Source organism: Microtus pennsylvanicus, chromosome 5, assembly GCF_037038515.1.
Source record: "Microtus pennsylvanicus isolate mMicPen1 chromosome 5, mMicPen1.hap1, whole genome shotgun sequence".
Taxonomy (NCBI): domain Eukaryota; kingdom Metazoa; phylum Chordata; class Mammalia; order Rodentia; family Cricetidae; genus Microtus; species Microtus pennsylvanicus.
The window spans coordinates 116,401,607-116,429,411 of NC_134583.1; the positions used below are offsets into that span (position 1 = coordinate 116,401,607).

At 44.7% G+C, this 27,805-nt stretch overlaps 2 protein-coding genes and 1 non-coding gene across 4 annotated transcripts in view; 2 read left to right on the plus strand and 1 right to left on the minus strand.

The window, feature by feature from the left end:
• Ide (insulin degrading enzyme) overlaps positions 1-1,191 on the minus strand; it is a 96,760-nt gene extending 95,569 nt beyond the window's left edge. Inside the window, exon 1 of one of the 2 annotated variants that reach the window (XM_075973916.1) lies at positions 677-1,191. In XM_075973916.1, coding sequence (XP_075830031.1) covers positions 677-774 — 98 coding nt within the window. In that variant the 5' untranslated portion in view covers positions 775-1,191. The remainder of the gene's footprint in view (positions 1-676) is intronic. The other variant, XM_075973915.1, reaches the window with a different exon arrangement.
• Positions 1,192-23,594: 22,403 nt separating this feature from the next.
• The window catches only part of Kif11 (kinesin family member 11), a 46,268-nt gene continuing 42,057 nt past the window's right edge, over positions 23,595-27,805 (plus strand). The window contains exon 1 of the mRNA XM_075973917.1: positions 23,595-24,213. Coding sequence (XP_075830032.1) covers positions 24,137-24,213 — 77 coding nt within the window. The 5' untranslated portion in view covers positions 23,595-24,136. The remainder of the gene's footprint in view (positions 24,214-27,805) is intronic.
• Positions 25,550-25,684, plus strand: LOC142851453 (small nucleolar RNA SNORA70). The gene has a single exon (XR_012910773.1). It is a non-coding gene; the product is annotated as a small nucleolar RNA SNORA70 (small nucleolar RNA).

Here is a 27,805-nt window from a genome sequence, read left to right on the forward strand (position 1 = left end):
CCACTAATTGCAAAAACAAAACAAAAAACAAAGCGAAAATTAATGTGCATCATAAACCTGGTTTGGCCGTAATCTCTGCAATCGTAAGAGAAATCACTGAACTCTCTCTGAACCTGTCTTGTTTTAGGTGTAAAACAAGGCAGATGCTGTGCGGGATTCCCAAGGTATCTTTCGGCTCCCCTGTCCCCCTGTCTGCTCACGCTCACTCCCGACCAGGCAGGCAAACTTTTACAGCACCCAACGCTCATTGCCCTAGTCCAGGAAACTCGGTCCCCGTGGGGACCGCGCTGCAGGGTGAGAAGCGGTCTCCCACGACTCCCCGGATACCCCCACCTCATGGCACCGGGGCCCGCCTCAGGTGGCCGACCGTTCCGGGAGGACAGCGGGAGTGCGCGGCTCGCAGAGCAGCCGCGCTGCCTCGGACGGCCCAGAGCCCCCCTACACTTGTGGCGTCCGCTCAGGGCACCGTCCCCGTCCGCCCTCCCCGCCAGGCCCGACCCTTCCCGGTCCCCGGAGGCGGCCTTGGCGCGGACGTCCACGCACCCGGCGGGCCGGACCGGCGGCGTGAGGGGCGGCGGCGGCGGCGCTAAGTGCTGAATCACCACTTTGCAGCAGCACACAGCACAGCCACGGTGACCCGCGGGCCGCGTGGGGCCCGGGCGCTCGGGGCGCTTACCCACACTGTCGCTTCGCGGGCGGCGGGCGGGCGCCGAGGATGGAGCGCAAGGTGCTGGGCAGCGCGGAGTGCAGCAGCCACGCGAGCCCGTTCCGCATACCCCGGCGCAGCCGCTGCGATCTCCGCGAACGCTTCCTTTTGGCGCTGGGAGCCGGCCTTGCGCATTGCGCATGCCCAGTCCGCCGCGCCGCGCCGCCTCTAGGGAGCCGGTGATCGGCCTCCGCACCGGGTTTTACGCGGAGCCGGGCGGGAGGGGACGGCCGCCGCCTGGGCCCCGGCTGGCTGGCAGGTGGGTGGCGGTTCTGGCCCCGAGCGTCGGAGGCCCGGCGGCCAGCCCTGTGTAGGCCAGCACGGTCCCAGCCGGGCTCCACCCTGCGCGCCGCTGGGGCCGAGGGTTGCCTGGCCGTGGCGTGGGGAGGCGCACACGGCGAAAAGTCCCCAGGCTGGGTCGCGGCCCAGCAGGTGTTGGAACGAAGTCCTCCCCAGGCGGCTGCCCCTCCGAAACGTACCCGCTGCGGAAGCGGGGCCCGCGGGCTCCCTCTAGAGCGCGGAAGGAACGTGGACTGCGGAAGCACGCGTGGGACCTGTCGGGCTAGGGAGTAAGGACATTCAGATCTTGGGGTATCCCCGAGCCAAGGCAGGCCTCAGCAAAACAAGGCGTCTGTAGACTTTCAGACCCAGAATAAGAAACTTGTCTTTGAGACGGTCGCTAGGCGGGCATCTCCCCAGTTTACTGTGTGGTGGAAGATGACCTTGAGCGACCGTCCTCCCAAAAGCTGGGATTACCGGTGCACCACGCACCAACCCAGAACGGGAAACCACTGCTACCGACTACTACTGCTTATGCCCGTGGACTTAGGTTATTACTTTTTTTTCTCCTGAAACCGGCTCTCACTATGCAGTCCTAACTGGTCTGGAACTCGCTAAGTAAACCAGTCTGACCTCAAAAGGTCATTACTTTTTAAAGATGTGACTTTTCTCCCTGGTGACTTTGGTGCTTTGCGTCCACAGATAATAGTGGTTATGAATAGGAATTTCGATTACATTTAACACATATCGGGACAGGTAGGGTGCATCTCCCCAGCTTAACTACTTTCAAGTGTCTGATGTAGCAGATCAAACACTGTAGCCAAACCCAGGGTTCTGACTCCTATTATTGCTACAAATGAAAACAGTAGAAGCAGGTGCTCTCTGAGATACCCTGTGCCATGAAAGACCATGTGTAGAGGACTGTAGATATTGATGGACAAAAAGATTTTGCCAAGACCAAAGTGAGCAACCAGAACGTTTACTTCAATACATTGCAGAGGCTGGGGGTATAGCTTAGTCAGTATAGTTCTTCTCTAGCATGCACAAAGCTCTAGGTTGGATCTCTTAACACTGCAATAAAGCCTTGTGTGGTGGTACGTGCCCTGTAGTCCAAACCCTCGGGAGGCAGAGACGAGAGGATGGGAAGTTCAAGAAAATCCTTGGCAATTTACTGAGTTTGAGCCCAGTATACATGAGAACCTGTCACCAAAAATAAAAGGAGAGGAGACATACTGCAAGGGCTAGCAAGATGACTGTGGGTAAAGGTGCTTGCTGTGCCAGCCCGCTGACTCCGGTTCAATCCCTGGGACCCATGTAAAGGTGAAAGGGCTAACGGGGTCCACAAAGTTGTCCTTTGAGCTCCATACACATTGTGTGGCACGACAGACACACATGTGCACACAGCATTTTTTTAAAGGAATGAAAATACACTGGAAAGACCCAGAGCTCCCACAGACATTATGGATCTCTAAGTAGTCAGCCTCCTGATGTCTGAGCATGGTCCTTAACAGGTAGAATGCAATTCAGTAGTGTCAAGACATCCTAAGACAAAAAGCATCTAGGTCTTATGATTAACTCTTTATGAAGCCAGTAGTCCAGCTCTGCACTCATTCTATCCTGAGGCAGGAAGAAGCTTCTTCTGAAATAAGAGTCACTCTGGGCAGCCATCTGTCCCAAAATTGTGTCCACATCCCCCTCTCCCACGTCTCCCAAGTTAAATATGATCACAGACAAGGCATGATGAAGATTTGTCATCTGAAGTTCCTTCATGACTGGATAGGGGCACTACAGACCCGCTTGGCATTGCTCTTCATGAGAGGATCACGAGAGTGCTGAGTATCTCAAGAACCATTTGGAGAAGGGAGGAAGTAGCTGTCTAAGAAACTGAAGGTTGTACGGTGACGTCAGATCAAAAGATCCTCAGCCGTGGCAGACAGGCCCTCGGTAATGGTTGATGTCACTGAGCAAGCACCATCAGGAACAGATAGGCCAATAATCAGGACAATACAATACTACCAAAAGGTTTGTAACCAGGGGCCAAAGACACAAGGCAAACTTTAAACAAGAAAAGCCTGGGGTTAGCTTAATTGGTGTGTATAAGGCCCTGGGTTTGAGTACTAGCACTACAGAAACTGGGTTTGGTAACAATTGCAGGTAATTCTACAACTCAGAAGTAGAGGCAGGAGGATCAAATGTTCAAGGTCACTCTTGACTACTACACACCAGTCTGGGGTCAGCCTGGGATACCAGAGATGTTGTCTCTGGTGAATGGATAGATGGATGGATGGATGGATGGATGGATGGATGGATGGATGGACGGACAGTGATGGAAGGAAATAAAGAGGCTGTAATTGCTAAGAAAGTCCGGCCCATCTGGAGAAGCTACCTAGGAGTCTAGACCCCCAATCTGGGGGGGGGTGTCTAGAGTACATTTTTTAAAAGATTTTATGTTTCATTGTGTGTATGGAGGAGAGGGTGTTTGTAATGAGTGCAGGTGCATTTGTAGGTCAGAGCTGTCAGAGTTATAGACAATGCTGGGAGCTAAACTCAGGTCCTCTGCAAGAGCAGTATATACTCTTAACCACTGAGTCATCTCTCCAGCTCTCAGGCCTTGAGTACTGAAATTTAGTGTTTGACTGGTTGGTTTCTTTTGAGAGTTTTTCTCTACTTTTCCTGAAGTGTCAACCCAGAAGTAACAAGTTTTACAAAGGGGAGCTCAGGTGCCTCCTTTCTTTGAAGTAAGGATGACTTGGTCCTTCTGGATTTGGAGGATCATTCCTTCTAGGAAGTTGAGGCTCCATTGTACCTCTAGAGTGACTACTGAGGCCTTCTACATAGAGTGTGAGACAAGAGGTATTTCAATATTCATCCCCACAGCTGAAATTCTCATTTTCCAAAAAGTCGTCTAAGAATGGAGCAGGAAAATCTGCATATCGGCAGAATTATCAAGTAGTTGTCTGTTCTAACACTTGATTGTGGCAAGTGACCCAGATTTTGGGATATATTGTAGGAATTTAGCAGAGTCACTGTATCTAGGGTGGACATTAGAATGAACAGATGTTTGGCCTTGAATGATATTTGTGGGAAACAGTGATTGTTTTCCATGATTTGTAGAATTGTTTTGCTGAAGAGGAATTGCACCTATCCCAGGACTTTGGTCACAGGATGCCTCAGGCACTCCCGAGGCTCCTGTATTATTGTGTATTGCAATAAATAAATAAAGCAAGCCATGGGGGCATGTAAATTAGATTAGGGACCTTGCTATGAGGAAACACTCTGTGTAAGAATCAGTAAATGTGCCTTTGTACAGCTGCTCTAGGTTCAGTCGACCAGAGAAGCTGGACCTTCTTGCTGTAACATAGGCCTTAAAATTTCATCTTGGAGCCTTGTTTCTCCAACCGGCCCATGCTACACTGTGCACCCCGACAGGAATATCAGGCATCTGGGATTGGGTTTTTGCTACACTTCAGGGCAAGGGTGGGTACAAAGGCGAATGTGCCTTTTCCAGAAAGGAGCCTAGGTTGTAAAGAGCACCAACAGATGGAGAATCTGAGACACGGGCAAGCTGGGCCTCAGCAACAGCAGCCAGCATTCGTACAGCAGGCCCCCATTCAGTGGGGAGGAAGAGCACCAATTGATTCCCTGTAGAGAGCAGTGGCTGGCCTCAGGGCCTAGCCGTGTCAGCAGCTGGCAAGGATGGAAGGATCCCAGAGTCCCCACTGAAAGTTTTTGGCCTGGCACCAAGGAAGTAGTCATCAATACAGATTTCTGGGTAGTGGATCAATTGTAAGGTGCCTGACAGTCCAGGTCCCCCCAAATCAAGAGAAAAGTGGGCCATACTTGGTCCTGGGAACCAAATCCAGGTCATCAGTTTTGGCAGCAAACAACCTTACCTGAGAGCCATCTCATGGGCCCACATATTATGTTTACCAGAATGCCAATGATCTCTCTTATTTACCTTTAGTATTATTAAAAGGCCAAAAAGAATCATTAAGTTATGCCAAAAAAGAGAAAAGAAAAAAATTAGTTATGTTTTAGCCTTGTGGTCTCAACATAAGTTGACAGAAGCAATATAGGAAGTATCAACATACTGTTTATCATATGGCTTCCATCCATAAAAAGAAACTGTACTTGCATAAAGTGGTGTGCAGGACCGACAATGACAGTCCGTTCCGTATGTAACGTGGGGACAGAAGGCAGACTTCCTGACCAAGGACTGAGCCTTACACAGAATGTTTTCTCAGATTTAGCAACTACCTATGGGCTGAAGGTTTCAGTTGTGTTTGATTGTAGAGTAGGTAGTATTGGGAAATCCTGAATGGAAGTTGGCCTTCTATGACAGGGCCTTCTTGGAGAACTGTGGTGGAATGCTATTTTAACTAGGCAAAGATGTGTTCCTTTGTTTATGCTGCAGAATATTGCTTTAACTGTGTAAAAGTGTGTTGCTTTTGTTTATACTGCATTTGTTTAATGACATAGGGTTGTGTGTTTAATTATGTAAAGATATGTTGCATCTGTTTTACCTTGCCTGCCTAAGGGGCCTAATTGGCCTAATAAAAAGCTGCCAGAAAGAGAGTAAGTAGGAAAAATCTAGGCTTAAGAGAAGGAGAGAAGGGATTGGAGAGATTGCTCAGAGGTTAAGAGCATTGCCTGCTCTTCCAAAGGGTTCTGAGTTCAATTCCACATGGTGGCTCACAACCATCTGTAATGGGGTCTGGTGCCCTCTTCTGGCCATCAGGCAGAATATTGTATACATAATAAATAAAAGAGGAGAGGATGAGGGACATGCCCAAGGCAAGAAGCCAGGCAACCACCAGCCAGTCAGACAAGAAAAACATGGAAAGTAAGTTACACAGAAAGAAAAGATAAAAAGCCTCAAGGCAAAACATTGATAAAGATAAACAGATTAAGTTACAAGAGCTAGCCAGAAACAAGCCTAAACTAGGCCAAGCATTCATAACTAATAAATCTCTGTGTCGTGATTTGAGAGCTGGTTGGTAGCCTAACAGAAAGCTTGGGACAGAGAGCCACCTCTACAGTATCAAATCTCTCTGCTGGTCAGACCAGACAGCTAGCTAGTCCTGTTTATGACTGGGGAGAGTGGGGAGAGAAACATCAAAAGGGGGATGGAGGAGACAGACAACACAGCAAGGAGTCAAAGATTTGGAATCTTAGCCAAGAAAGCCGTGAACACCTGAAACACGTTCCATGTGTTGTGGGAAGGTCTGGAGATTTTAAGGTTTGCCCAACAAGGGGAAAGGAGGACACGCTTCTGAGGGAGGGGTTGTTTTGGAGTGAGAGCAAGGCAACAATGAAATGAGTAGGCCTCCGGTCTAATACCACCACCACAGTACTCCTCTGGGCAAGCCGAAGAAGGGCAAGGTAGAGAAGGACAGATGCTTTCCCAAAGTGAGTCTAGGAAGATGGCAAAGGAGTTTAACAGTGACTGTTATGGGGCTGGAGAGATGGCTCAGAGGTTAAGAGCATTGCCTGCTCTTCCAAAGGTCCTGAGTTCAATTTCCAGCAACCACATGGTGGCTCACAACCATCTGTAATGAGATCTGGTGCCCTCTTCTGGCCTGCAGTCATACACACAGACAGAATATTGTATACATAATAAATAAATATTAAAAAAAAACAGTGACTGTTACGATGAGAAAACCCTAGAGCCAGCATAGGACCCCATCAATGTTGGGGAAAGCAGTAAAGATGAGGGCCATACCTCAAGGTGGTAACCTAAGTCTAGGAAGTTCTCCCTAAGACTGTGCATGGTGGTGCACACCTTTAACCCCACCACTCAAAGAGAGAGGCAAGCAGAACTCTGAGTTCAAGGCCAGCCCAGTCTACATACCTAGAATTACAAGTCAGGCAAGGCTACATTGTGAGAGCCTGTTTCAAAATAATTAGTTAATTAGTGCGAGAAGATGGCTTCGTAGCTATGGCGCTTGCCGAACATGTAAGGAACTGAGTTCAGATTCCCAGCATCCATGTAAGAAGCCAGGCAGGCATGGTGGTGCACGTCTGCCCTCAAGGGTGGCAGAGGGATAATGATGCATATCTGGAGCTCACTGGCCAGCCAGTCTAGCCACACCAAGGAAGAGCTGGTCAATCTCTGGAACTAACTCCCCAGCTAACATAGCCAAAACAGCAAACTCCACATTCAGTAAGTAATCTTGTTTCAAAACAAACAGAAGCAGAACTGAGGAAGACACCCATTGTGTCCTCTGGTCTTCACATGTGTGCTTTTCCCTGGAGGAACAGATATACCAGAAGTTCTTTTGTTGTTTTTTGAAACAGGGTTTCTCTGTAGCTCTGACTGTCCTAGAACTCACTGTAGACCAGGCTGGCCTCAAACTCAAAAAGATCTGCCTGCCTCTGCCTCCCGAGTGCTGGGATTAAAGGTATGTACCACCACCGCCTGGCTACGATAAATTCTTGAAGTGAGTTGAGTCCTGTATAATCCTGAGGATGAATAGGAAAAGAGATATTAAAAGATTACATCATAGAATTGAGAAAGGCAAGTGGACAAACATCTTGGCTATTGGGAGGTCTGGGCATTTATGAAGGTGTACCATTGCTCTAGGTCTCATCCAAAGAAGAAACAGTCGCTGTATGTGACACAGTAGCAGGCTGCTTGGGCTTCTGTGGGTAGGACAATTTTAACTCTGGGCAGAGGAACCCATGGTGACAGGGCCTGTAACTGGAGATCCGGACATGTGTGCTAAGGGAAGGCCTATGTGAAGAACTTCAAAAGGGCTGAGATAGAGCCAGGCCTGTAATCCCAGCACTTGAGAGGAAGAAGCAGGAGGATCAAGGGTTTGAGGTCCTTGGTTGCAAAGCAAGTTTAAGGCCGGCCTGTTCTACAGATTCCTTCTCTAAAATAAATAAATAAATGGGAAAAAAAAGCTTGGAGACATGGCTCAGCAGTTCGGAATGCTTACTACTCTGGCAGGACCCAGGATGGTTCCCAGCTCCTACATCAGTCAACATAAGAGTCCCTTCCACCTTTAATGTTTTGTTTTGTTTTTGTTTTTGTTTTTTGTTTTTTTTTGCATGTTGTGTATTGATCTGAGTCCAACCTCTGGAGTCTCCATGGTCTCTCCAATCAAAAGGAAGGGTGACTTCTGGTGTTGGGATGTTGAGAGTTCTCTCAAGAAGTCTTGTAGTCCCCTGGGTCCTGGTTGGCACTGGAGATTAAGGACCAAATACTGATTGTCCACTCAGCCCTTTTATCTTCTTCTGTTTATGTATCCAAGGTTTGGTTCTTGAATACCCGAAAGCACAGGTTTACCAGTCTTAAAAAGGACATAATAGACTTTAGTTTTAGCTTTTGTGAAACATTTAGATAAAGTTTGACAAAAACAAATGCATTTTTAAAATAAATCCTGATTTTATTACATTTCCCAAGTAGATAAAAGCCTGAAGAACTTAGCAGACAACATAAATCATTACTTTGACTAGAAGATAGTTGTCTGTTTTTTTGTTTTTTGAGGCAGAGTTTCTCTGTGTAGCCTTGGCTGTCCTATAAATCACTTTGTAGACCAGGCTGGCCTTGAACTCATAAAGGTCTACCTACCACTGTCCTCCTCTTCCCCTGAGTGCTGGGATTAAAGGCATACACCACACCACCACTGTTCAGCAAGATAGTTGTCCTTAACACAATGTTTGTGAATGTTACCATCACAGGCTGGCATCTTAAGGGCCTCTCCCTTTCAGACAGGACTAAATTTTCGTTTTATATCAGTGTTGTAAGGAGGCTGCTTGGTCATCCCGGCAGCCCAGAACCAAAATAATCATACAGACACTATATTATTTAAATAACTTCTTGGCCCATTAGCTCTAGCTTCTTATTGGCTAACTCTTACATATTAATTTAACCCATTTCTATTAATCTGTGTATTGTCTTGTGGCTGTGGCTTACTGGCTAAAGTTCCTATGTTTGTCTCTGGTGGGGCTACATGGCTTCTTACTCTTCCTTCTTTCTCCCAGCATTCAGTTTAGTTTTCCCCACCTACCTCTATACCCTGCACAGGCCCAAGACAGTTTCTTTATTCATTAACCAATGAAAGCAACACATAGAAGGACCTCCCACACCATTTCCCCTTTTCTGTTTAAACAAAAAGGAAAGCTTGCCAGGCGGTGGTGGCGCACGCCTTTAATCCCAGCACTTGGAAGGCAGAGGCAGGCAGATCTCTGTGAGTTCAAGACCAGCCTGGTCTACAAGAGCTAGTTCCAGGACGGGCTCCAAAACCACAGAGAAACCCTGTCTCGAAAAAAAAAAAAAAGAGAAAGGCTTTAACTTTAACATAGTAAAATTACATATAACAAAACAGGTATTAAGCAAGAATTATAGTTATCATATTTATATCTACTTTATCTTCTATCATGACTAAGGAAAATTATTATTATTTTTTGGGGGGGGATTTCTAGACAGGGTTTCTCTGTGGCTTTGGAGCCTGTCCTGTAACTAGCTCTGTAGACCAGGCTGGTCTCAAACTCACAGAGATCCGCCTGCCTCTGCCTCACGAGTGCTGGGATTAAAGGCGTGTGCCACCATGCCCAGCCGACTAAGGAAAATTATAACTATCTATTCTTCAACTCCATCAAAGACTCCAGAAGGATATAATATTACCTAAGTTAGCAGGAAGTGTATTATAAGCAACTTCCAAAACTCTAGAATTGACAGAGACATGTTGCTGCCTGGATAGTCACCCAAAGTTCTTTTTTTTTAAAAAATATTTATTTATTATGTATACAATATTCTGTCTGTGTGTATGTCTACAGGCCAGAAGAGGGCACCAGACCTCCTCATTACAGATGGTTGTGAGCCACCATGTGGTTGCTGGGAATTGAACTCAGGACCTTTGGAAGAACAGGCAATGCTCTTAACCACTGAGCCATCTCTCCAGCCCCTGTCACCCAAAGTTCTTTTGTACCACTGGGGCATCCATCTTTAACCTACAGGCCCATAGTATCTAGTAGACTTTTCCACGAAACAGGAAATTTCAAAGACAGTTCCGCCAATATTGGCAGTTTGTCAGTCACTTTCTTCTGTGTCCTGCAGGATGTCGAACAGACTCTTTTATGAATCAGGAACCCTGAAGGACTGTCTCATCTTCTTAAGGCAACTTTAGCAGTCAATTTTCTGTAGGTCCTGCACATCCAGTTCATCAAGCAGTCCAGGCAAGAGCAGTTTGTTGTCCAAATGACTAACAAACTCCATAAGGAGCCTCTTCGATGCCCATCTACCTCTTGAAGTAATTGGTGCTGCCAGGAGCATATATGCCTCACTGACATGAAAAGTCCTAACTTCTTAAAACATTTTAAATGCCATATTCTGTAGTCTTTGAAAGGTTTGAAGAAGCTGGGTGGTGATGGCACACGCATTTAATCCCAGCACTCAGGAGGCAGAGGCAGGTGCATCTCTGTAAATTCAAGGCTATCCTGGTCTACAAGAGCAAGTTCCAAGTCAGGCACCAAAGCTACAGAGAAATGTTGTCCCGAAAAGAAGAAGAAGAAGATGAAGAAGAAGAAGAAGAAGAAGAAGAAGAAGAAGAAGAAGAAGAAGAAGAAGAAGAAGAAGAAAGGTTTGAAGAATGCCTATCCATCTGAAATACATATCTGTCCATCAAGAAAATCTAACTAACATGACAAAAGCTTGACTATTATAGATAATTATCTATTAAGCTCTATTTCTTAATTATATATTACATTTTAAATGAGCTGTCCAAACCCAATATTTTAATCAGGAGCAGAAATACATATATAACAAAATTGACCTTAAATTTGTATCAATAAGCCCAGATCCATAACAATGCAAATCTCATAGCATATGTGTGGGATTTCTTTCTTTTTTTTTTTTTTTTTTTTTGGTTTTTCAAGACAGGGTTTCTCTGTGGCTTTGGAGCCTGTCCTGGAACTAGCTCTGTAGACCAGGCTGGTCTCGAACTCACAGAGATCCGCCTGCCTCTGCCTCCCGAGTGCTGGGATTAAAGGCGTGCGCCACCATCGCCCGGCGTGTGGGATTTCTTTTAGCGTCCTTCTTCATATCAGCACAATGACTTTTGACCTTAGGAATTTTATTACCATTAATTGTCATACTTAGACCATTTTAAAGTTTCACCTTTTTTATCTTACTCAGGCCTTCTGTGGTATAATTGTGCTTTATGGTTTTGTCATTTTTATATTAGGACACTTTCCTTTTCATTTGTGTGTGTGTGCCCACACACATGTGCATGTGCATGTAGACACACATTTGGCACTTGGCACTCCTGTGGAAGACAGAGGAGAACCTGAAGGAGTCAGTTCTCTCCTCCTACCAGGTGTGTTCTGAGAATCCAACTCTCGTCCTCAGGCTTGGTGATAAGTTCCTTTAACCTCCCCCCCCCCTTCTTATCAGCCTCTAGAAAGTCTGAGAACAAGTCTCAACCAGGCAAAACTAGCCTTGAATGCCTGTAGCCAAGAATGACCTTGAACTCTTGGCCCTCTCCCCTGTGTCTCCCAAGTGCCGGGAGCACAGATGTGTGCCTGCACAGCTAACTAGAATAAGATCCTTCCTTCTCCAGAAGTATTCCATTTTCAGCATTCCTTACTAAGGACGTATCTTCATTCTTATATCATTTTATGTTTTCCCCATTTACTGGTTTCTCTTTACCTTTTCATCCTAAATGTCAGGAGGCAAACTAACAACAAAGAAATTACCTATTTATCCAAAGGGAGCTGAACCTAAGCTTCATGTATAACATAACCACCAATGGTCACTTATGCACACTATTAAGCTATTATTATATTTGCTGCAGGTCTTAGGCATCTACTGCCATTGCTGCTTTATCCACCCCCCCCCATTACATAGAGAAACCCTGTCTCAAAGAAAGAAAGAAAGAAAGAAAGAAAGAAAGAAAGAAAAGAAAGAAAGAAAGAAAGAAAGAAAGAAAGAAAGAAAGAAAGAAAGAAAAGGGTGAGAAGGGAACAAGGAAGAGAGAGTCCTTGATATGTGTGGATTTGCTCTGGGAAAGTTGTCAGTGACAATGATGCCACAAGACAATATAAAGGTCCCCAAAGGAAGGATGTGATGCCCTACCCTTAGGAACTCTAGTAACCATCTTTCCTTCTGCCTTCAGGTTCCACCAAAGGGCCTTGACCAGGAACTCCTTAGGTTATAGAGCACTGGGAGATTGTGATCACTGTCTGGCAGTCTTCAGGGCCACTCTGTCATGCTGTCTCAACCAGAGGCCATCAGCTGCCTCCAAACTGCTCAGCCAGCCATAGTAGGCACAAAAGAAGTGACTATGGATTCCCTGAATGGGCTACCAAAATGCTATACAAGATTGCGTATGGTGGATCAGTGACAAGGGTGAGTCAAAAGAATTTATCAGCACCAAAATCATCAAAGAGGGGGCTGGAGAGATGGCTCAGAGGTTAAGAGCACTGGCTGCTCTTCTAGACTCCTGAATTCAATTCCCAGCAACCACATGGTGGCTCACAACCATCTGCAATGAGGTATGGTGCCCTCTTCTGGTCTGCAGGGACACATGCAGGCAGAACACTACCATAATAAAAAAATATTTTTAAAAAAGTTATCAAAGAGAAGAGTTACTGAAGTACACTAAGTGGTGGTGTGAAAGAAAATGGCCCCCAAAGGGAGTGTCACTGTTAACAGGTGTGGCCTTGTCAGAGGAAGTGCGTCACTGTGGAAGTGGGCTTTGAAGTCTCTTTTGCTCAGTATTCCCTTAGTGTGACAGCAGTTGACTTCCTGTTGCCTGCAAGATATTATAGGACTCTCAGCTACCTTTCCAGTACTATGTCTGCCTGCATGCTGCCTCGCTGCCCATCATGATGATAATGGACTAAACCTCTGAAACTGTAAGCAAGCCTCCCCAATGAAATGTTTTCTTTTGAAGAGCTGCCGTGGTGGTCATGGTGTCTCTGTACAGCAATAGCCCCAACTAAGACACTCTATAAAGACTCAGCTGATATACTCCTGGAGAAGGGATTTTACGTAAAAGGAAAGTTGCTAGGTTTGGCCCATATGAAACGTCTGTAAGGAGCTCTTTTTTGTTTTTCGAGACAGGGTTGTAAGGAGCTCTTTTTTTTTAAAACTTTATTTAACTTTATTTCATGCACATTGGTATAACGATGTCAGATTCTCTTGAACTGGAGCTACAGACAGCTGTGAGCTGCCAAGTGGGTGCTGGGAATTGAACCCGGGTCCTCTGGAGGAGCAGTCAGTGCTCTTAACCACTGAGCCATCTCTCCAGCCCCCTGGAAGGAGCTCTTATCTGGGTGGTGGCACAGATATCTTTTGCTGAGTAATAAACTTCATAGTGTGAGCTACTTCTTGGGGCTGGCAGTGTTCAATGATGTAGTCGCTAGGGGGTCAGACTCCAGATTGCCTGGGTCTAATTATCAACTTGTGGGATTTTCTGCATTAGAATGAGGACAGCCTAAGACTGTTGCTGGGGCTTGTTGCTCAAGATAAGGGTTCTGCTCTGAGGCGGTCTCAGCCGCCTTGCTCTTCTCTCAGCCTTCCCTAAGGCAGTGGAGAACCTCCTTCTGAGGCTGGACAAGCTCAGCACTGCTGTCCCAGCTCAGCACGGCTGTCCCAGAACAGTTTTCCTGTTCCATACTGTTTTCACAATGCACTTTCTTGTGACTAAATAACTTTGGCTGCAAACAGGTAAAAATAGCTGCAAACTTCTTGGTAGTAACTATTAGTGCGTGGTTTTAAGAACCTTTAAAATTTCAGTTATTCTTGTGTGTGTGTGGTAGTGCATGCCATGGTGCATGTGTGCACAGCATGGTGGGGTCAGTCCTTGCCCTCCATATTTACGTGAGTGAGTTCTGGTTACTGAGTTCAGGTTGTCAAGTGATTTTTACCCATCTCACCGACTCCAAGGACCCTCAAGTCCCTAATGCTAAAGCAGATAGGTGGCCATCATAGAGTGTCTCTATTGAGAACATCAGTTGAAAGAGTTGGCTGCAGCTCACCAGGCAAGTTCTGCCTTCTCACTGGACCTGGGCTTGATTCCCTGCAGAGTTTCTGATTCTTGCTTTCTGAGCACTCCGGCCTGGGAGCCTGTGCAAAAAAAGGGGTCCTGACGTCTAAACTCTATTAGCAGAGTGATAAACTCTATATCTGGTGGAAATAGATGCACTATATAAGAAAGTGCGATATTAATAGGTTCAATAAAGGCTGTGGGTAGACAGAAAACACATTTTGAAGCTCTACTGTAAATCTGGTATTATACATACATCTTTCATTAGTCTTTGCTTTACTTCCCCTCCAAAAGGGTGCTCCTCACTGAGGTGAGGAGCTATGCCAAGGGAGATTCAGTAACTTGCCAACAATTGGTCAAAGGAGCTGTAATGTTATCCAGGTGTGGGGCTGATGCACACCTATAATCCTAATTCTTGGAAAGGAGAGGGGAGTACAATGGGGTGTTCACCCTCAGCTACTTAGTGAGATTGAGGCCAGCCTGAACTGCATTGAGACCCTGTTATTTCAGGGTTTTTGAGTGTGGTGAGACCTTTCTTGGCACAGCTGTAAATTTGACTCAGGGTTCTAAGGTCCTGGACGCTCAACAGTCACTAAAGGGCAACCTGAGACAGTGACTCAAGTCCCTTATCTCACACCAATGAAGACTGAAGATGTGGACTCTTCAGGGAGTGTGCAAAGAAGTGAGCTTTTTACTAATTTACAGAAAAGTGAGAAATTTCTGAGAGTGTGTGGAGGGGGGTCCCAGAGAAGAAAAAGCCACGATGTTCCTTTGTCTAGGGCTTTCCTAGGACTATGGCAGTAAAAGGCACAATTTCATCACAGAGCATTCCAGCCCCAACTTTTCAAGTTAGTTCCCTATGGCTGCTGGAGTAGATAACCACAAAATCGATGGCTTAAAACAACAGAAACCCTCCTAGTCAGAAGTTCAAAATCAAGGTATGGCAGAGTTGTGGTTCCTGCAGTATGTAGAGAATTCATTCCTTGTCTCTTCAGCCCGTGTTGCCCGCATGCTTGGCTGGCACCTACATCACTCCACTACACGATGTCTTCACAGTGCCGTCTCCTCTGTGTGTCTCTTCCTCTTCTAAGAACACTTGTCACTGGACTAGAGTCCAACTGATTATTCCAAAACCATGTGATCTGCTCTCCTTGAATTTAAGCACACCTACTAAGATGTATTTTTCTTTTTTTTGGTTTTTCGAGACAGGGTTTCTCTGTAGCTTTGGTGCCCATCCCGGAACTAGCTCTTGTAGACCCGGCTGGCCTCGAACTCCCAGAGATCCACCTGCCTCTGCCTCCCGAGTGCTGGGATTAAAGGCGTGCGCCACCACCGCCCGGCAAGATGTATTTTTCAAATAATTAAACATTTGTAGGCTTCTAGAATTTGAATGTGACTATTATGTGTATATGTGTGGCGTCCATGTTAGTATACATGTTCACATATGTATGATATGTGTGCATGTACATGTGAAGGCCAGAAGTTGACTTCGGATGTCTTTTGTGTAGATGCTCAGGATCCCACCCTCACACTTACAAGGTACAAGGCAGAGGTTTTACCCATGGCCGTCTTCCCCACCTCTCGTATGTAATGTGTTTGTAGACATCAACACCCAACTGCTATGCCACATGACCAGCTCTACTCTCTCTGGCCCCTAACTCCAGTTCTCACAGCCAGTTGATTAAAATTCTGTCAGTGCTCTAACAACTTCCAAGTCCAGTTAAATGCCATTGTCTTCACAAAACTCCTTCGATCCCATTCCTGGCTTAGCCCACTGGGAAGAGTATCTCTCTGATCTGAGCTGCCAGAGTACTCTCTAGAGGGTTCCTGTTCAAATCTTAACTTCCTTCTTGGAGCAGGTGTTATGAATGATACCTGAAGCCACTGCTGTATCACACCTGGCAGCAAGCACAGTGCAACAAGCAAGCACACAGCTGCTGTATGAGATCAAGTCTATTGGTTCAATTCCATCGACAGGAAATCAATCACAGGGCAGTGGGGGGTCTTCATGTTAAATCACCTTCATAATAATACAATCAGCAAATTCAGAATGTTCGAGACATCCCAGGAAAAATTACCTGATCTTTAACTAGCCAGTTAATTAATTAATTAATCTGTTGTTGAGACAGGGTCTTGTTAGGTAATCCTAGGTTGGCCCCAAAACAGTGATCTTAAGTGCTAAGATTCCAGACATGTCACTACGCTTGGCTGTGACTTGATTTCTTTCTTTTCTTTCTTTTCTTTCTTTCTTTCTTTTTCTTTCTTTCTTTCTTTCTTTTTTTTTTTTTTGAGACAGGGTTTCTCTGTAGCTTTGGAGCCTGTCCTGGAACTAGCTCTTGTAGACCAGGCTCGCCTCAAACTCACAAAGAACTGCCTGCCCCTGCCTCCTGAGTGCTGGCATTAAAGGCGAGCACCATCACCACCAGGCGAGACTTGATTTCTTTGACAGATAAATTACAGCATGAAGAAGCAAGGAAGGAGGAGCCCATGGGCTAAACAACGTCATGACCAATGCTTTATAAACAATTATATGAAAATGTAAGGCAACCATAAGTTCCATGTGAATCTTTGGAGACAGTATCTCCATGTGTAGTCCTAGCTGACCTAGAACTTGTTTTGTAGACGAAGCTGTGCTGGAATTCACAGAGATATGCTTGCCTTTGCCTTCCCTTTTTATTTTCACGGTGGGGGTAGAGGAGAGTTTGAGACAAAGTTTCTTTCTGGCAGTCCTGGAACTCACTCTGCAAACCAGGTTGGTCTTAAATTCATAGCTCCTGAGTGCTGGGGTTAAAGGTGTGTGCCACCACCTCCCCGCTCTAAGTTATTATTTTTTTTAAAGATTTATCTATTTATTATGTATAGTGTCCTTCCTCCATGTGTCCCTGCAGGCCAAAAGAGGGCACCAGACCTCATTACAGATGGCTGTGAGCCACCACGTGGTTACTGGGAATTGAACTCTGGAACTTTAGAAGAATAGTCAGTGCTCTTAACCACTGACCCATCTCTCTAGCCCCCTCTAAGCTATTCTTGAAGAATCTTGGTTTTTCTTTCATTTTATTTTGAGGTTGCATTTTAATTACATCTCTCCCTTTCCCATCCTCCTTCAAAACCTTCCCATAACTCCCTCCCAGCTCTCTTTCAAATAAATGGCCTCCTTTTTCATCAATTGTTACACATATGTATTTATATATACACATATATTCCTAAATATGAATTGTTGAGTCCATACAATGTTGTGTGTATATTATTTACAAGGATCTAAGTGGTTCATAAACTGTGCTTTCTGCATAGTTTACAAGGGCACACAGGCATACTTTTTGATGTTCTTTTTAGTATTCATACCCATAGATATAAAAGAACCTTCCATGATTCCAGCAGTTAAAGATATATGTAGTAATAGGAGCGGCAGGGCTGCGTCCCCGGCACCCAGCCGCCCCCACGGCTAGCTTTACCCGAAATAATTACACGGAAACTGTATTCTTTTAAACACCGCTTGGCCCATTTCTATCTAGCCTCTTCTAGGCTAGCTCTCGCATATTAATTTAGCCCATTTCTAATCATCTGTGTTGCACCCCAAGGTGCGCTTACCGGGAAGATTCTAGCTTACGTCCATCCTGGGTCGGAGCTGAATCGTGTCTGCCCTGGAGAGCGGAGCATGGCGTCTCTGTCTGAGGCATCTTACCTCACTTCCTCTTCCTCCCAGCATTCTGTTCTGTTTACTCCACCCACCTATGTTTTAACCTATGAGGGCCAGCTAAGCAGTTTCTTTATTGCTTAACCAATGAAATCAACAGATTGATATATGACACTCCCACATCAGATATATGCTTATAATCCAGAATGGCACCCTCAGTTGTTCACTGAAGAGTAGCACAGACTTTACTCAAAAACCTTACAAGAGCCTACAAATAGGAGTGAGGCTAGGAACAGAGTTTGGGGTCCTGGAAGAATGCTTAAATTATGTTAATCCAGGATGCAAAACTACTCAAGTGCTATCATACTTATTTCAAATATACATACAGAAAACTTGAAAAAATATATCAAGATATAATAGTGGTGCATGCTGGGAAGTGGAAATCTAATACATAAGCATCCGGGACCAAGACTAGAGCAAATGAGTAGAGTATTTGCTGAATTATTCAAAAACATTTCCGAGAACTGAAGGGAATGAGTTGCCAGGCTGAAAGGATTCTCCGAACTCTTGGTTCAATAGATAAAGGTATATTTGCATATAAACATGATTGTAAAATCTCTAATTCAGCTACTAGAATGAAGTGCTCAGCTATGAATAGGCAAAATAATCCAAACACATAATACCAGTTTAATAAAAATAATAGCCAGGTGGTGGTGGTGCACGCCTTTAATGCCAGTACTCGCCAGGCAGAAGCAGGCAGATCTCTGAGTTCAAGGCTAGCCTTGTCTAGAGAGTGAGTTCCAGGATAGCCAGAGCCACATGGAGAAACACGTGTCTCAAAAAAGAAAAACCAAAATAGACAACGTAGTAATATTGAGTATGCTAGGCAGAGAAAGTGTAAAGGATGGGAAACTCAGGAACCAAATCCTCACATCTACAAGTCAAGAAATAATACTTAAAACACCACTAAAACAGGACGGTGGTCATGGAGCATGCTTTTAATCCCAGCACTCAGGAGGCAGAGGCAGGTGGATCTCTGTGAGTTTGAGGCCAGCCTGGTTTACTAAGCAAGTTCCAGGATAGGCTCCAAAGCTACAGAGAAACCCTGCAACAAAAAACCAAACCAAAACAAAACAAAAACCCATAATAGTGTGCATACATTCCTTACAAAGCTGGAAATATTATTAAAGTTTTTCAAAAAAACTGATAACGATTGCTTCTGGGGGTTTGGAGGGATCAATGCAGGAAAAGCTATCATTATAAGATTTTTGGAGTACACAACTTGGTTTTGATTTGTCCACATTTTGCTCTAAGAAAAACAAAGCTCTTGGGCTGGAGAAATGGCTTACTGGGTTAGGTGCTCGTTGCTTTAGCGTGAAGACCTGAGTTCAGATCTACAGCCCCCACCAAACAGTGCTGCGTGGCACAGCTGGAACCTTAGCCCTGGGGTACAGGAACTGGAGACTACCTGAAGTGCAATGGCTAGCCAGTCTAGCTGAAATGTCACACACCACATTCAATAAGAAGGACTGCTGATAATATGGATAAAATTTTATTCAGTTTTAAAGACACATGAAGTTATGAAATTGTAGAAAATGGATAGAGAGGAGAGAGGAGATCACTGGTCACTCTTCTGATCCGTTGGGTTCTTTTTTTTTTTTTTTTCCTTTTTGGTTTTTCAAGACAGGGTCTTTCTGTGTAACAAACAGCCCTGGCTGTCCTGGAACTCACTTTGTAGATAGACTGGCTTTGAACTCACAGAAACCCACCTGCCTCTGCCTCCTGAGTGCTGGGATTAAAGGCATGTGCCACCACTGCCTGGTGATCAGTCAGGTTCTTACCCCGATCAATATCTGATACCTGAGTTTTTATTGATAAAGAATAATTAGATAAATACTACGTCTGGCATCCAATGTGTGGCATGAGATCATGAGGCAGCCGCTCCATTGGCTTTGTGGTCCCTGGAGTTGCTATCATGGCTGGCTTTCCCTCCCTCTAAGCCCTCCACTTGCATGAGTCTGGGGTTTTCCTGTTTCAGCCTCTCTATAACAGACTCCAGTTGCTGCCCTGGTCTTGGCCCCAAATGCCACCGGTATTTGGGTACCAAACACCATCAAAATTGGCCACCCACCATATTCCGTGCTTATGTTAATGCAGATATATATGTTACTTTAAAAGTTTGTGTGTTTTCAGAAAAAAAAGGACCAGATACCAATAAAGACAAATAGTCCAACTTCTCAGAATGCTTCTGTGTAGTTTCCTCAAAATTCTGCATTCAGAACAACTTCAAAGCTGCTAGATGAGATGGTTTGTGAGTAGCACCACAGACGGCTCCAGCCAAGAGCTCAGATAAGCTCTACACTTTCCCATTACACAGAGACTAAACAAAAAGATAATACAGCTAGCTCTCCTAGAACTTGATCATCATACAGTTTTTTTCAGGGTCTCCTAAAGAAGCCATTGCCCCTAGACAACAGGAAGCAGTCTAAAGAACACAATGCCCACATTCCCAAGAGGTGGGGTGGTGGTTTCTGGTTGTTTGGTGGTATTTGTCATTGTTTAAGTGAGATTAATTGCAAATTGTTACTGGTCACGGTCTGAAAAAAAAAACGGTTTAAATAATGAAGGTTGGATTCAAGGATCTCTTTCTGAAAAAAAATAGGGGGAATACAGGAATCATAGAATAAAAGGGTAGATTATTGAATCTACTTTTAAACTAAAAAGGCAACTATTAGTCTTAAATATTTTACATTGATATATATATATATTTGTATATTGGTACAAATTTAAGGTTAATTTTGTTATACTGTATTATATGTTTCTGTTCTTGTTTAAGGCATTGTATCTATGCAGCTCATTTACAAATGGAAAGTTCTAGTCCTTGAAATCTAGTAAGGCTAGTAAAGAAAGACAGGTTAGTAGTCTATAACAATCAAATTTGTGGTCATGTTAGCTATGTTTTCAGGGTCAAACAGAGATATATTTTAGACAGATAGATGGTCTTCAATCACTTCAAGACTTACAGAATATGGCATTTAAGATGTTTTAATAACATAAGACTTTTCATGACTGTGAGACATGTCTGCTCTTGGCAGCACTAATTTACTTCAGAGAAGATAGGCACTGAAGAACCTCTATATGGAGTTTGCTTTCTTTGAGGTAAAAGTTAGCCACTGGGCAAGAAACTACTACTCTTGCCTTGATTGCTGACAGTATCTTGTCCAAACTGGACAAGCAGGACACAAAAGAAAGCAACTGCTAAACTTTTCCAAGACAAGCTGGGACAGTTTTCAAAATCTGCTTCATAGTCAGGTAGTAGTGGAGCACGTCTTTAATCCCAGAACTCAGAAAGCAGAGGCTGGTGGATCTCTGTGAGTTTGAGGCTAGCCTGGTATAAAGAGGTAGTTCCAGGACAGCTAAGGGCTGTTATACAGAGAAACCCTATCTAAAAAACAAAAAACAAAAACAGAGCAAAACAAAAAGTCTGCTTTGTAAAATGTCTGTCAATTATTCCTAGGCCTGTAGGCTGAAAATGGATGGCTCAACGTTGCAGAGAAACCTTGGAGTGACTGACTGTTCAGGTACAAAACTTTGGACTTACCAAGATAGGATAGAAAATGGAGTATTTTCTTCACATTTGTCAAATACAAGTGGAATGTACTTTGCAAATGTAATTCTTTCTTGATAATTATTCTTATTGTATATAATTTTACTGTATTAGAGTTAAAAACCTTTCCTTTTTATTTAGACATAAGGGGGGAATACTGTGATATATTTGTATACTGTGAAGATGTATTGCTGTGGTTGGTGTCATTAAAAGCTGAACAGCCAATAGCTAGGTAGGAGGTATAGGTAGGACTCCTGGCAGAGAAGCAGGATGGGTAGTAAGGAGATGAGGTGATGCCACATGACAGAACATAGATTAATATAAATGGGCTAATTTAAATTATAAGATGTAGTTGAAAACAAGCCTAAGATAAGCCCAAGCTTTCATAATTAATAATAATTATTAATAATAGGTCTTTGTGTCATTTGTGAGCTGCAACTCAAAGAAAGACTTGTTATGGGGTGAGGGGATGGTGGTGAGCAAAAAACACTTGAAACATGAAAAAGAAAAAGAAGCTGGGTGGTGGTGGCACATGACTTTAATCCCAGCACTTGGGAGGCAGAGGCAGGTGAATTTCTATGAGTTTGAGGCCAGCCTGGTCTACAGAGCAAGTTCTAGGACAGGCTCCAAAGTTACAGAGAAACCAGGCCTTGAAAAAAACAAAACAAAACAGCAACAACAAAAAGCAAGGTCTCATCCACACTAAACCAATGCTGTACTGAGCCTCTAGCTTATATTTTACATTTTTAAATTATTATTATTATTATTTGGTTTTTCGAGACAGGGTTTCTCTGTGGGTTTTGGAGCCTGTCCCCAGGACATGATGGTACGGGAATAGGCTGAAGTCCTGCTGTCGAGAGCTGTCTCCCCGGAAAAGGCATAGTTGTGATAACTAATGGCTCAACCTATATACACATGGTTCCTGGCTTTGCTTTCAAGGCAGTGGTGAGAACTTATATTCTTCGCAGTTCTGGCTCAAAATATAATAAACCCAAGTCTTTGCACCAACTCCTGTCTCTGGAGTTTGTGTGTTTGCAAAGCATCTAGCAACAGACCTGATATTCAGACAACAATAATTTTTATTATCTCCATTTAACAACAAGGAAGCCCAAACTGCGAGATGTTAAATATTTTCCTTCAGGAGCCAAGGATATATTTATTTTGTGTAAATATCTGTTCAGATAATACAAAGCTAGCTAGGGGTGGAGATGGTGGAGTGCTGATCTAGCTCAAAGAAGTCTGTTATGGAAGATTAATTTAAGATGTGGTTATATTCGTTTACGCTGTGGAATATTTGTTTAATGATGCAAAGATGTGTTACGTTTGTTTGCTTTTTTTGTTTGTTTGTTTTGGTTTTTTGAGACAGGGTTTCTGAGTAGCTTTTGAGCTTGTCCTGGAACGAGCTTTTGTAGACCAGGCTGGCCTGAAACTCACACAGATTCTTCTGCCTCTGTCTCCCAAGTGATGGGTAAAGATGTGCGCCACCATTGCCCGGCTATATTTGTTTGATCACATAAAAATTAACCTGGGGTCAGCAGGCTGACACAAGTAGTTGGAAGGACCCTTGTGTAGCTAAGGTTCTTAAGTAGGGGCTGGACAGAATGATGGATGCCCTGTTTGGAGGAGATTCAAGCTAAGAAAGGTTAGCTACTTGTGAGCAGAATTTCACCTCACCCTTTGAATCCTGAATTCTAAAGAGGGATAGAGATCCAGATCCCTTTACCAAACGTGACAGAGTCAGTGCCTGAGGCAACAGAATTCCTGCCAGGCTACAGCCAGTACAGTCTAACCACTACTGGTAGCTGCAGAGTTGCAATGCAATTACCCGTTAGGATGTAGTTGCTTAAGGGACAGCTATGGAATTTAATGAAAAACAACAGAAGCCCTTGGTTTGATTCCCCAGTCCAGTATAAATGGGTATGGTGGTGAATGCTTATAATCCCAGCACTGGGAACGTGGAGGCAGGATGATCAAAATCATCCTCAGTTATACAGTGAGTTCGAGGTTGTCTTGGGCTACATCAACTTTTATCTCAAAAAAAAAAAAAGGAAGGAAGGAAGGAAGGAAGAAAAACCCTGGGCGGTAGAGGCAGGCAGATCTCTGAGTTGGAGGTCAGCATGGTCTACGGAGTGAGTTCCAGGGCAGCCAGGACTACACAGGGAAACCCTGTCTCGAACAGATAGAGTTCCGGTATGTCCACTTTGTGGGACATTTTGAGATGCCAGTGAGTCTCTGGGATACGGTAGTTTATCTGTACACATCTGACCGTGATTAGCCGAGAGGACCAGGGATCTGGACTGTGGGAGCAGGTATTTGGAGGGTACATGAGCACTTCTCCCTGCACCCCCGAGTTACGTAAGATCCCAAGAAACAGAAACGCAGCTCCGGGCATCAACTGCGGCGCCTCCCCAAACCCCGCCGAGTCCTTCGTTCGTCAGCTCTCCGGAAAGCGAGAGGTCTCAGAGGCGGGCAGGACCCGGCGAGCACGGCGGCGAAGGCGTCCCAGGCCCCAGCAGCAGACCAGCCGCGGCTCTTCACCGCGTACCTAGGACCACAGCTCCCTAGCCCGCACCATTTCCCTCTCCCTTCGGCCACGCCCTAGCGTGCCGCGGTGACGACACGGCGTCCCATGATGCCCTGCGCGTCGTGCTTCGCCGCTACTGGCTGCGTAACTCGACTCCTTTTTTCAAATTGAGGCGCCGAATCGTTGCTGGTTTCCGTGCCGAGGCCAGCTCCGGGGTTCTGGCTGTCGGCTTGTGGCGGGCCGGTGGCCACGGCCAGAGGCTTGCGTGCACCGCGGGGACGCCGAGCTGCGGGTCTCGGTCCTGCAGGCCACGGTCGTGAGGAAGAGGGACCCCAGTGTTCCACCCCGTCGGAGTCGCCGCCAGGGCGGCAGGTTTTTGGGCACGAGCGTCATGGCGTCCCAGCCGAGTTCTTCTTCGAAGAAGAAAGAGGAAAAGGGCAAGAACATCCAGGTGGTGGTGCGCTGCAGGTAGGGAGAGGCTGGTAGGAGTCCGGACGCGGAGGCTTCTCTCTTGGGCTCCCTCCCGAGCCGTCTGCGGAAGCGGCTTGTTTACGCTTTCTGAAAAGATCTAAATTGCCCGTTTTTAGGCTCCCCGTGTTTTGTTCGATAAAATGGTACCAGGTTGAGTTCTATATTAAGGTTTGTTTCTGAGGGGAAGAATGTTAGAATGTTGGTGCTGCTTCGAGTTAAGCTGCATTCACATGATTGCGCTTCACTGAAAAGCGCGTTCCCTTTTAAAAGACCAATATCGTCGAAGATTTAGGTGTCACTGCTCTATGCCGCTGCATGCAGTTTGTCAGTTTGGGAATAAAGCTTCGTATCGACTTTGCAGATAGTTTGGCGCTTGCTTGCCTTGGGCTTATTTGCACCTCGGGAAGAGTAAGTTGCTCGTTTTCTTTATTCTGGATGTAATAGCTTACTCATCTCAATTATCCAAGTAGACGTCACTCAAGTTAAGCTTTGAAAGCAAAGCTCTAAAGTGGGTTAATGACATTCACAACCATTAAGGGACTTGTTTGTGGTGCAACATCTCCTCTCTTTTTCTCTTTTCTTTTTTTTCGGGACAGGGTTTTTCTGTGTAGCCCTGACTGTCCCGGAGCTCGCTCTTTAGACCAGACTGACCTCGAACTCTCAGATCCGCCTACCTCTGCTGGGATTGAAGGCGCGCGCCACCACCGCCCAGCCCTATTTCTCTTTTTATCTGTCTTTGTCCACAGACCAAAAGAGAATTGTGAATAGAGAGAGAATGTGAGGCTTCAACTCTTCGCCTGACTGACATTCAAATAGCTTACTTGAATTTTTTAATTTTTTGAGTTCTTGTGATGTTACCGTGACCGGTCTGGAACTCCTGGGTATAAGCTAGCCTTCTTTACTGTCTCAGCCTCTGGGGGGTAGTTGGGATTGCTGGCTCACGGTTACAGGTACCCCACTACCCAATTTTAAAATGAACTCGTGGAGAACGGATGATACTTGTTGAAATGTGGTTTAAGTAGTGATTGATTTCCCCCCAGCATGTTAGTGCTTTTCCCTGTATATTGTGTGTGTGTCTTACATCTGCTTTGCCTGTATATTGTGTGTATATCTTATATCCGCTTTTGCCTGTATATTGTGTGTGTATATCTTACGTCTGCTTTGCCTGTATATTGTGTGTATATCTTATATCCGCTTTTGCCTGTATAGTGTGTGTGTATATCTTACGTCTGCTTTTGCCTGTATATTGTGTGTGTATATCTTACATCTGCTTTGGTTGCTGTTGAGAGTTGCCCTTGCAACTTTTTTTGGTCAGTCCAAAAGTATTCACCATTTGCAACTAATTAAGCCGACCAGGTCCCTTTCCCCTTGGGGCCCTGGTGTGCAATGGTTGCAAACAGCAGCCTCCTTGGTAGTGTATGCAGCCTGTTACCTGTATGGGTTGCCCTAAGGGACCTTGGAGACAATTTTCTGGCACTTATTCAAGTCTCTGATCTCAATGCTGTCTCCAATGTAGGCTCCAGACAGGCATGCGTGGTGCCTTTGGGAAGGCCCAGGGCACAGTGGCCAGGTCATCATGTCCATCCGCACTAAGCTGCAGAATAAGGAACATGTGATTGAGGCTCTTCATAGAGCCAAGTTCAAATTCCCTGGCTGCCAGAAGATCCACATCTCAAAGAAATGGGGCTTTACTAAGTTTAATGCAGATGAATTTGAAGACATGGTTGCTGAGAAACGACTCATTCTGATGGCTGTGGGGTCAAATATATTCCTAATCATGGTCCCCTGGACAAGTGGCGAGCCCTACACTCCTGAGGGCTTTCACGATGCTCTCCTGTACCCTACCAAATCATGTTCAGTAATAAATCTCACATCCAGTCTGCTAAAAAACAAAACAAAACAAAAAAACAAAAGTATTCACCAAACTGAAATATTTTATAAAACTTTTAGGTTATATTGCTTACCAAGCTTTGGTGACTAAGTGTAGATATTGAAAATGATAAGGTTTGGCTTTGTTTTGGTGTGTAGTTTTTGAGTATGTGTGTGGGTTCCTTCCGTTCTTTCCTTCCTATCGCAAGATTCACGAAGTCCGCACTAATCTTGAGCATCTTGGCATAGCGCAAGATGACCTTGCAGGCCTGATTCTTCTGCCTCTTCCTCCTAAGTGCTGGGTGACAAGTGTGTGCACTGTGCCTGTCATTTTGGAGGGGTTTGTTTGTTTGTGTAACAGACCTAGCTGTCCTGGAACTCACTCTGTAGACCAGGCTGGCCTGGAACTCACAGAGATCCACTTGCCTGCCTCTACCTCCCGAGCGCTGGGATTAAAGAAATGTGCCACCACACCACTGTTAGTGTTCTTTATAACTCATATATTTTGCAAGTTATGAAGGAAACAATAATACACAGAAAAAGTAATACTGATAGTAACAATAGAAATTAACAAACTGCAAAGTAACTGTTTAAAAAGTGGGTTTTGGGGGCTAGCAAGATTGCTCAGTTTAGGAGAACTTCTCATCTTCCAGAAGATTGGAGGTCTGTGTCTGGCCCCCACACCTGGTGGCTCACAACCACCTCTGACTCCAGCTTTCAATCATCACTCAAACTGATAAATCCAACTCCATGTGTCCTTATCCTCCTACACTTCAAGCCTTGCCTTAAGAGATTTCTTTTATATTTTTTACCAGTGAAAAATGTTGACATTGTGTCTGTCATGTACAATAATTTTGGCATAGGTTTTTATTTTTCCTTTCTGGTTAGCTTTTTCTCTATCAAGTAGTGTTTCTGGTGCAAATCTTGTCATTAAACATTATGAGACTTTCCCAGGCTGTTGAGTGTTAGATCCAGTTTGTCTTATATCTGTGTTTGGTGGCAGGGTCTCTCACTTCATAGCCTTCTGGCTAGTCTCAAACTCAGTTGGCTGTCCAGGCTGAGTTTCAGCTCAAAGAAGTCCTCCTGCCTCAGCCTCCTGAGTTACGGAGTTACATGTGTGAGCCACTATGCCTGTTTTTGATTCTGTTGCCTGTGTGTTTGGTGTCTTATTAAAGTAATCATTACTAAAGCCAACATTGTCAGGCTTTTTATTCTTTCTCTGTTTCACAGTCTTAGTCTTAGGTGCAAGTTTTTTGTCCATTTTGAGTTATTTTATTTATTTATTTTTTGTATATGGTGTTAGGGTAATATTTGGTTTCGTTTTTTTTATATGTGGATACTCACTTTTCCTAGCACCAGTTGTTAAAAAACCTGTTCTTTAACTACTGAATAGTTTTGGTACACTTGTCTAAAATCATTTGCCCACATATAAGAGGGTTTATTTGTGGGCATTCTGTTCCACTGTTCTTTGTCTGTCTGTCTATGTCCGTCCCATATAGTTTTGATTACTTATAGTTTTAAAATAAGTTTTCAAGTTAAGAAGTGTGAGTTTTGGAGGTTTGTTGGGTTTTTGTTTTTAGCCTTTTGTTTTTGGTGTCTCTGAAACAGGCTCACAAAAGCCTAGGTTACCTTCCAGCATGTTGTTCTGCCCGCCTTAGCTTCCCAAGTGTTGAAATTTGCTATAACTGGTTTCAGTAATGTTTTGTAATTTCCATTTTAC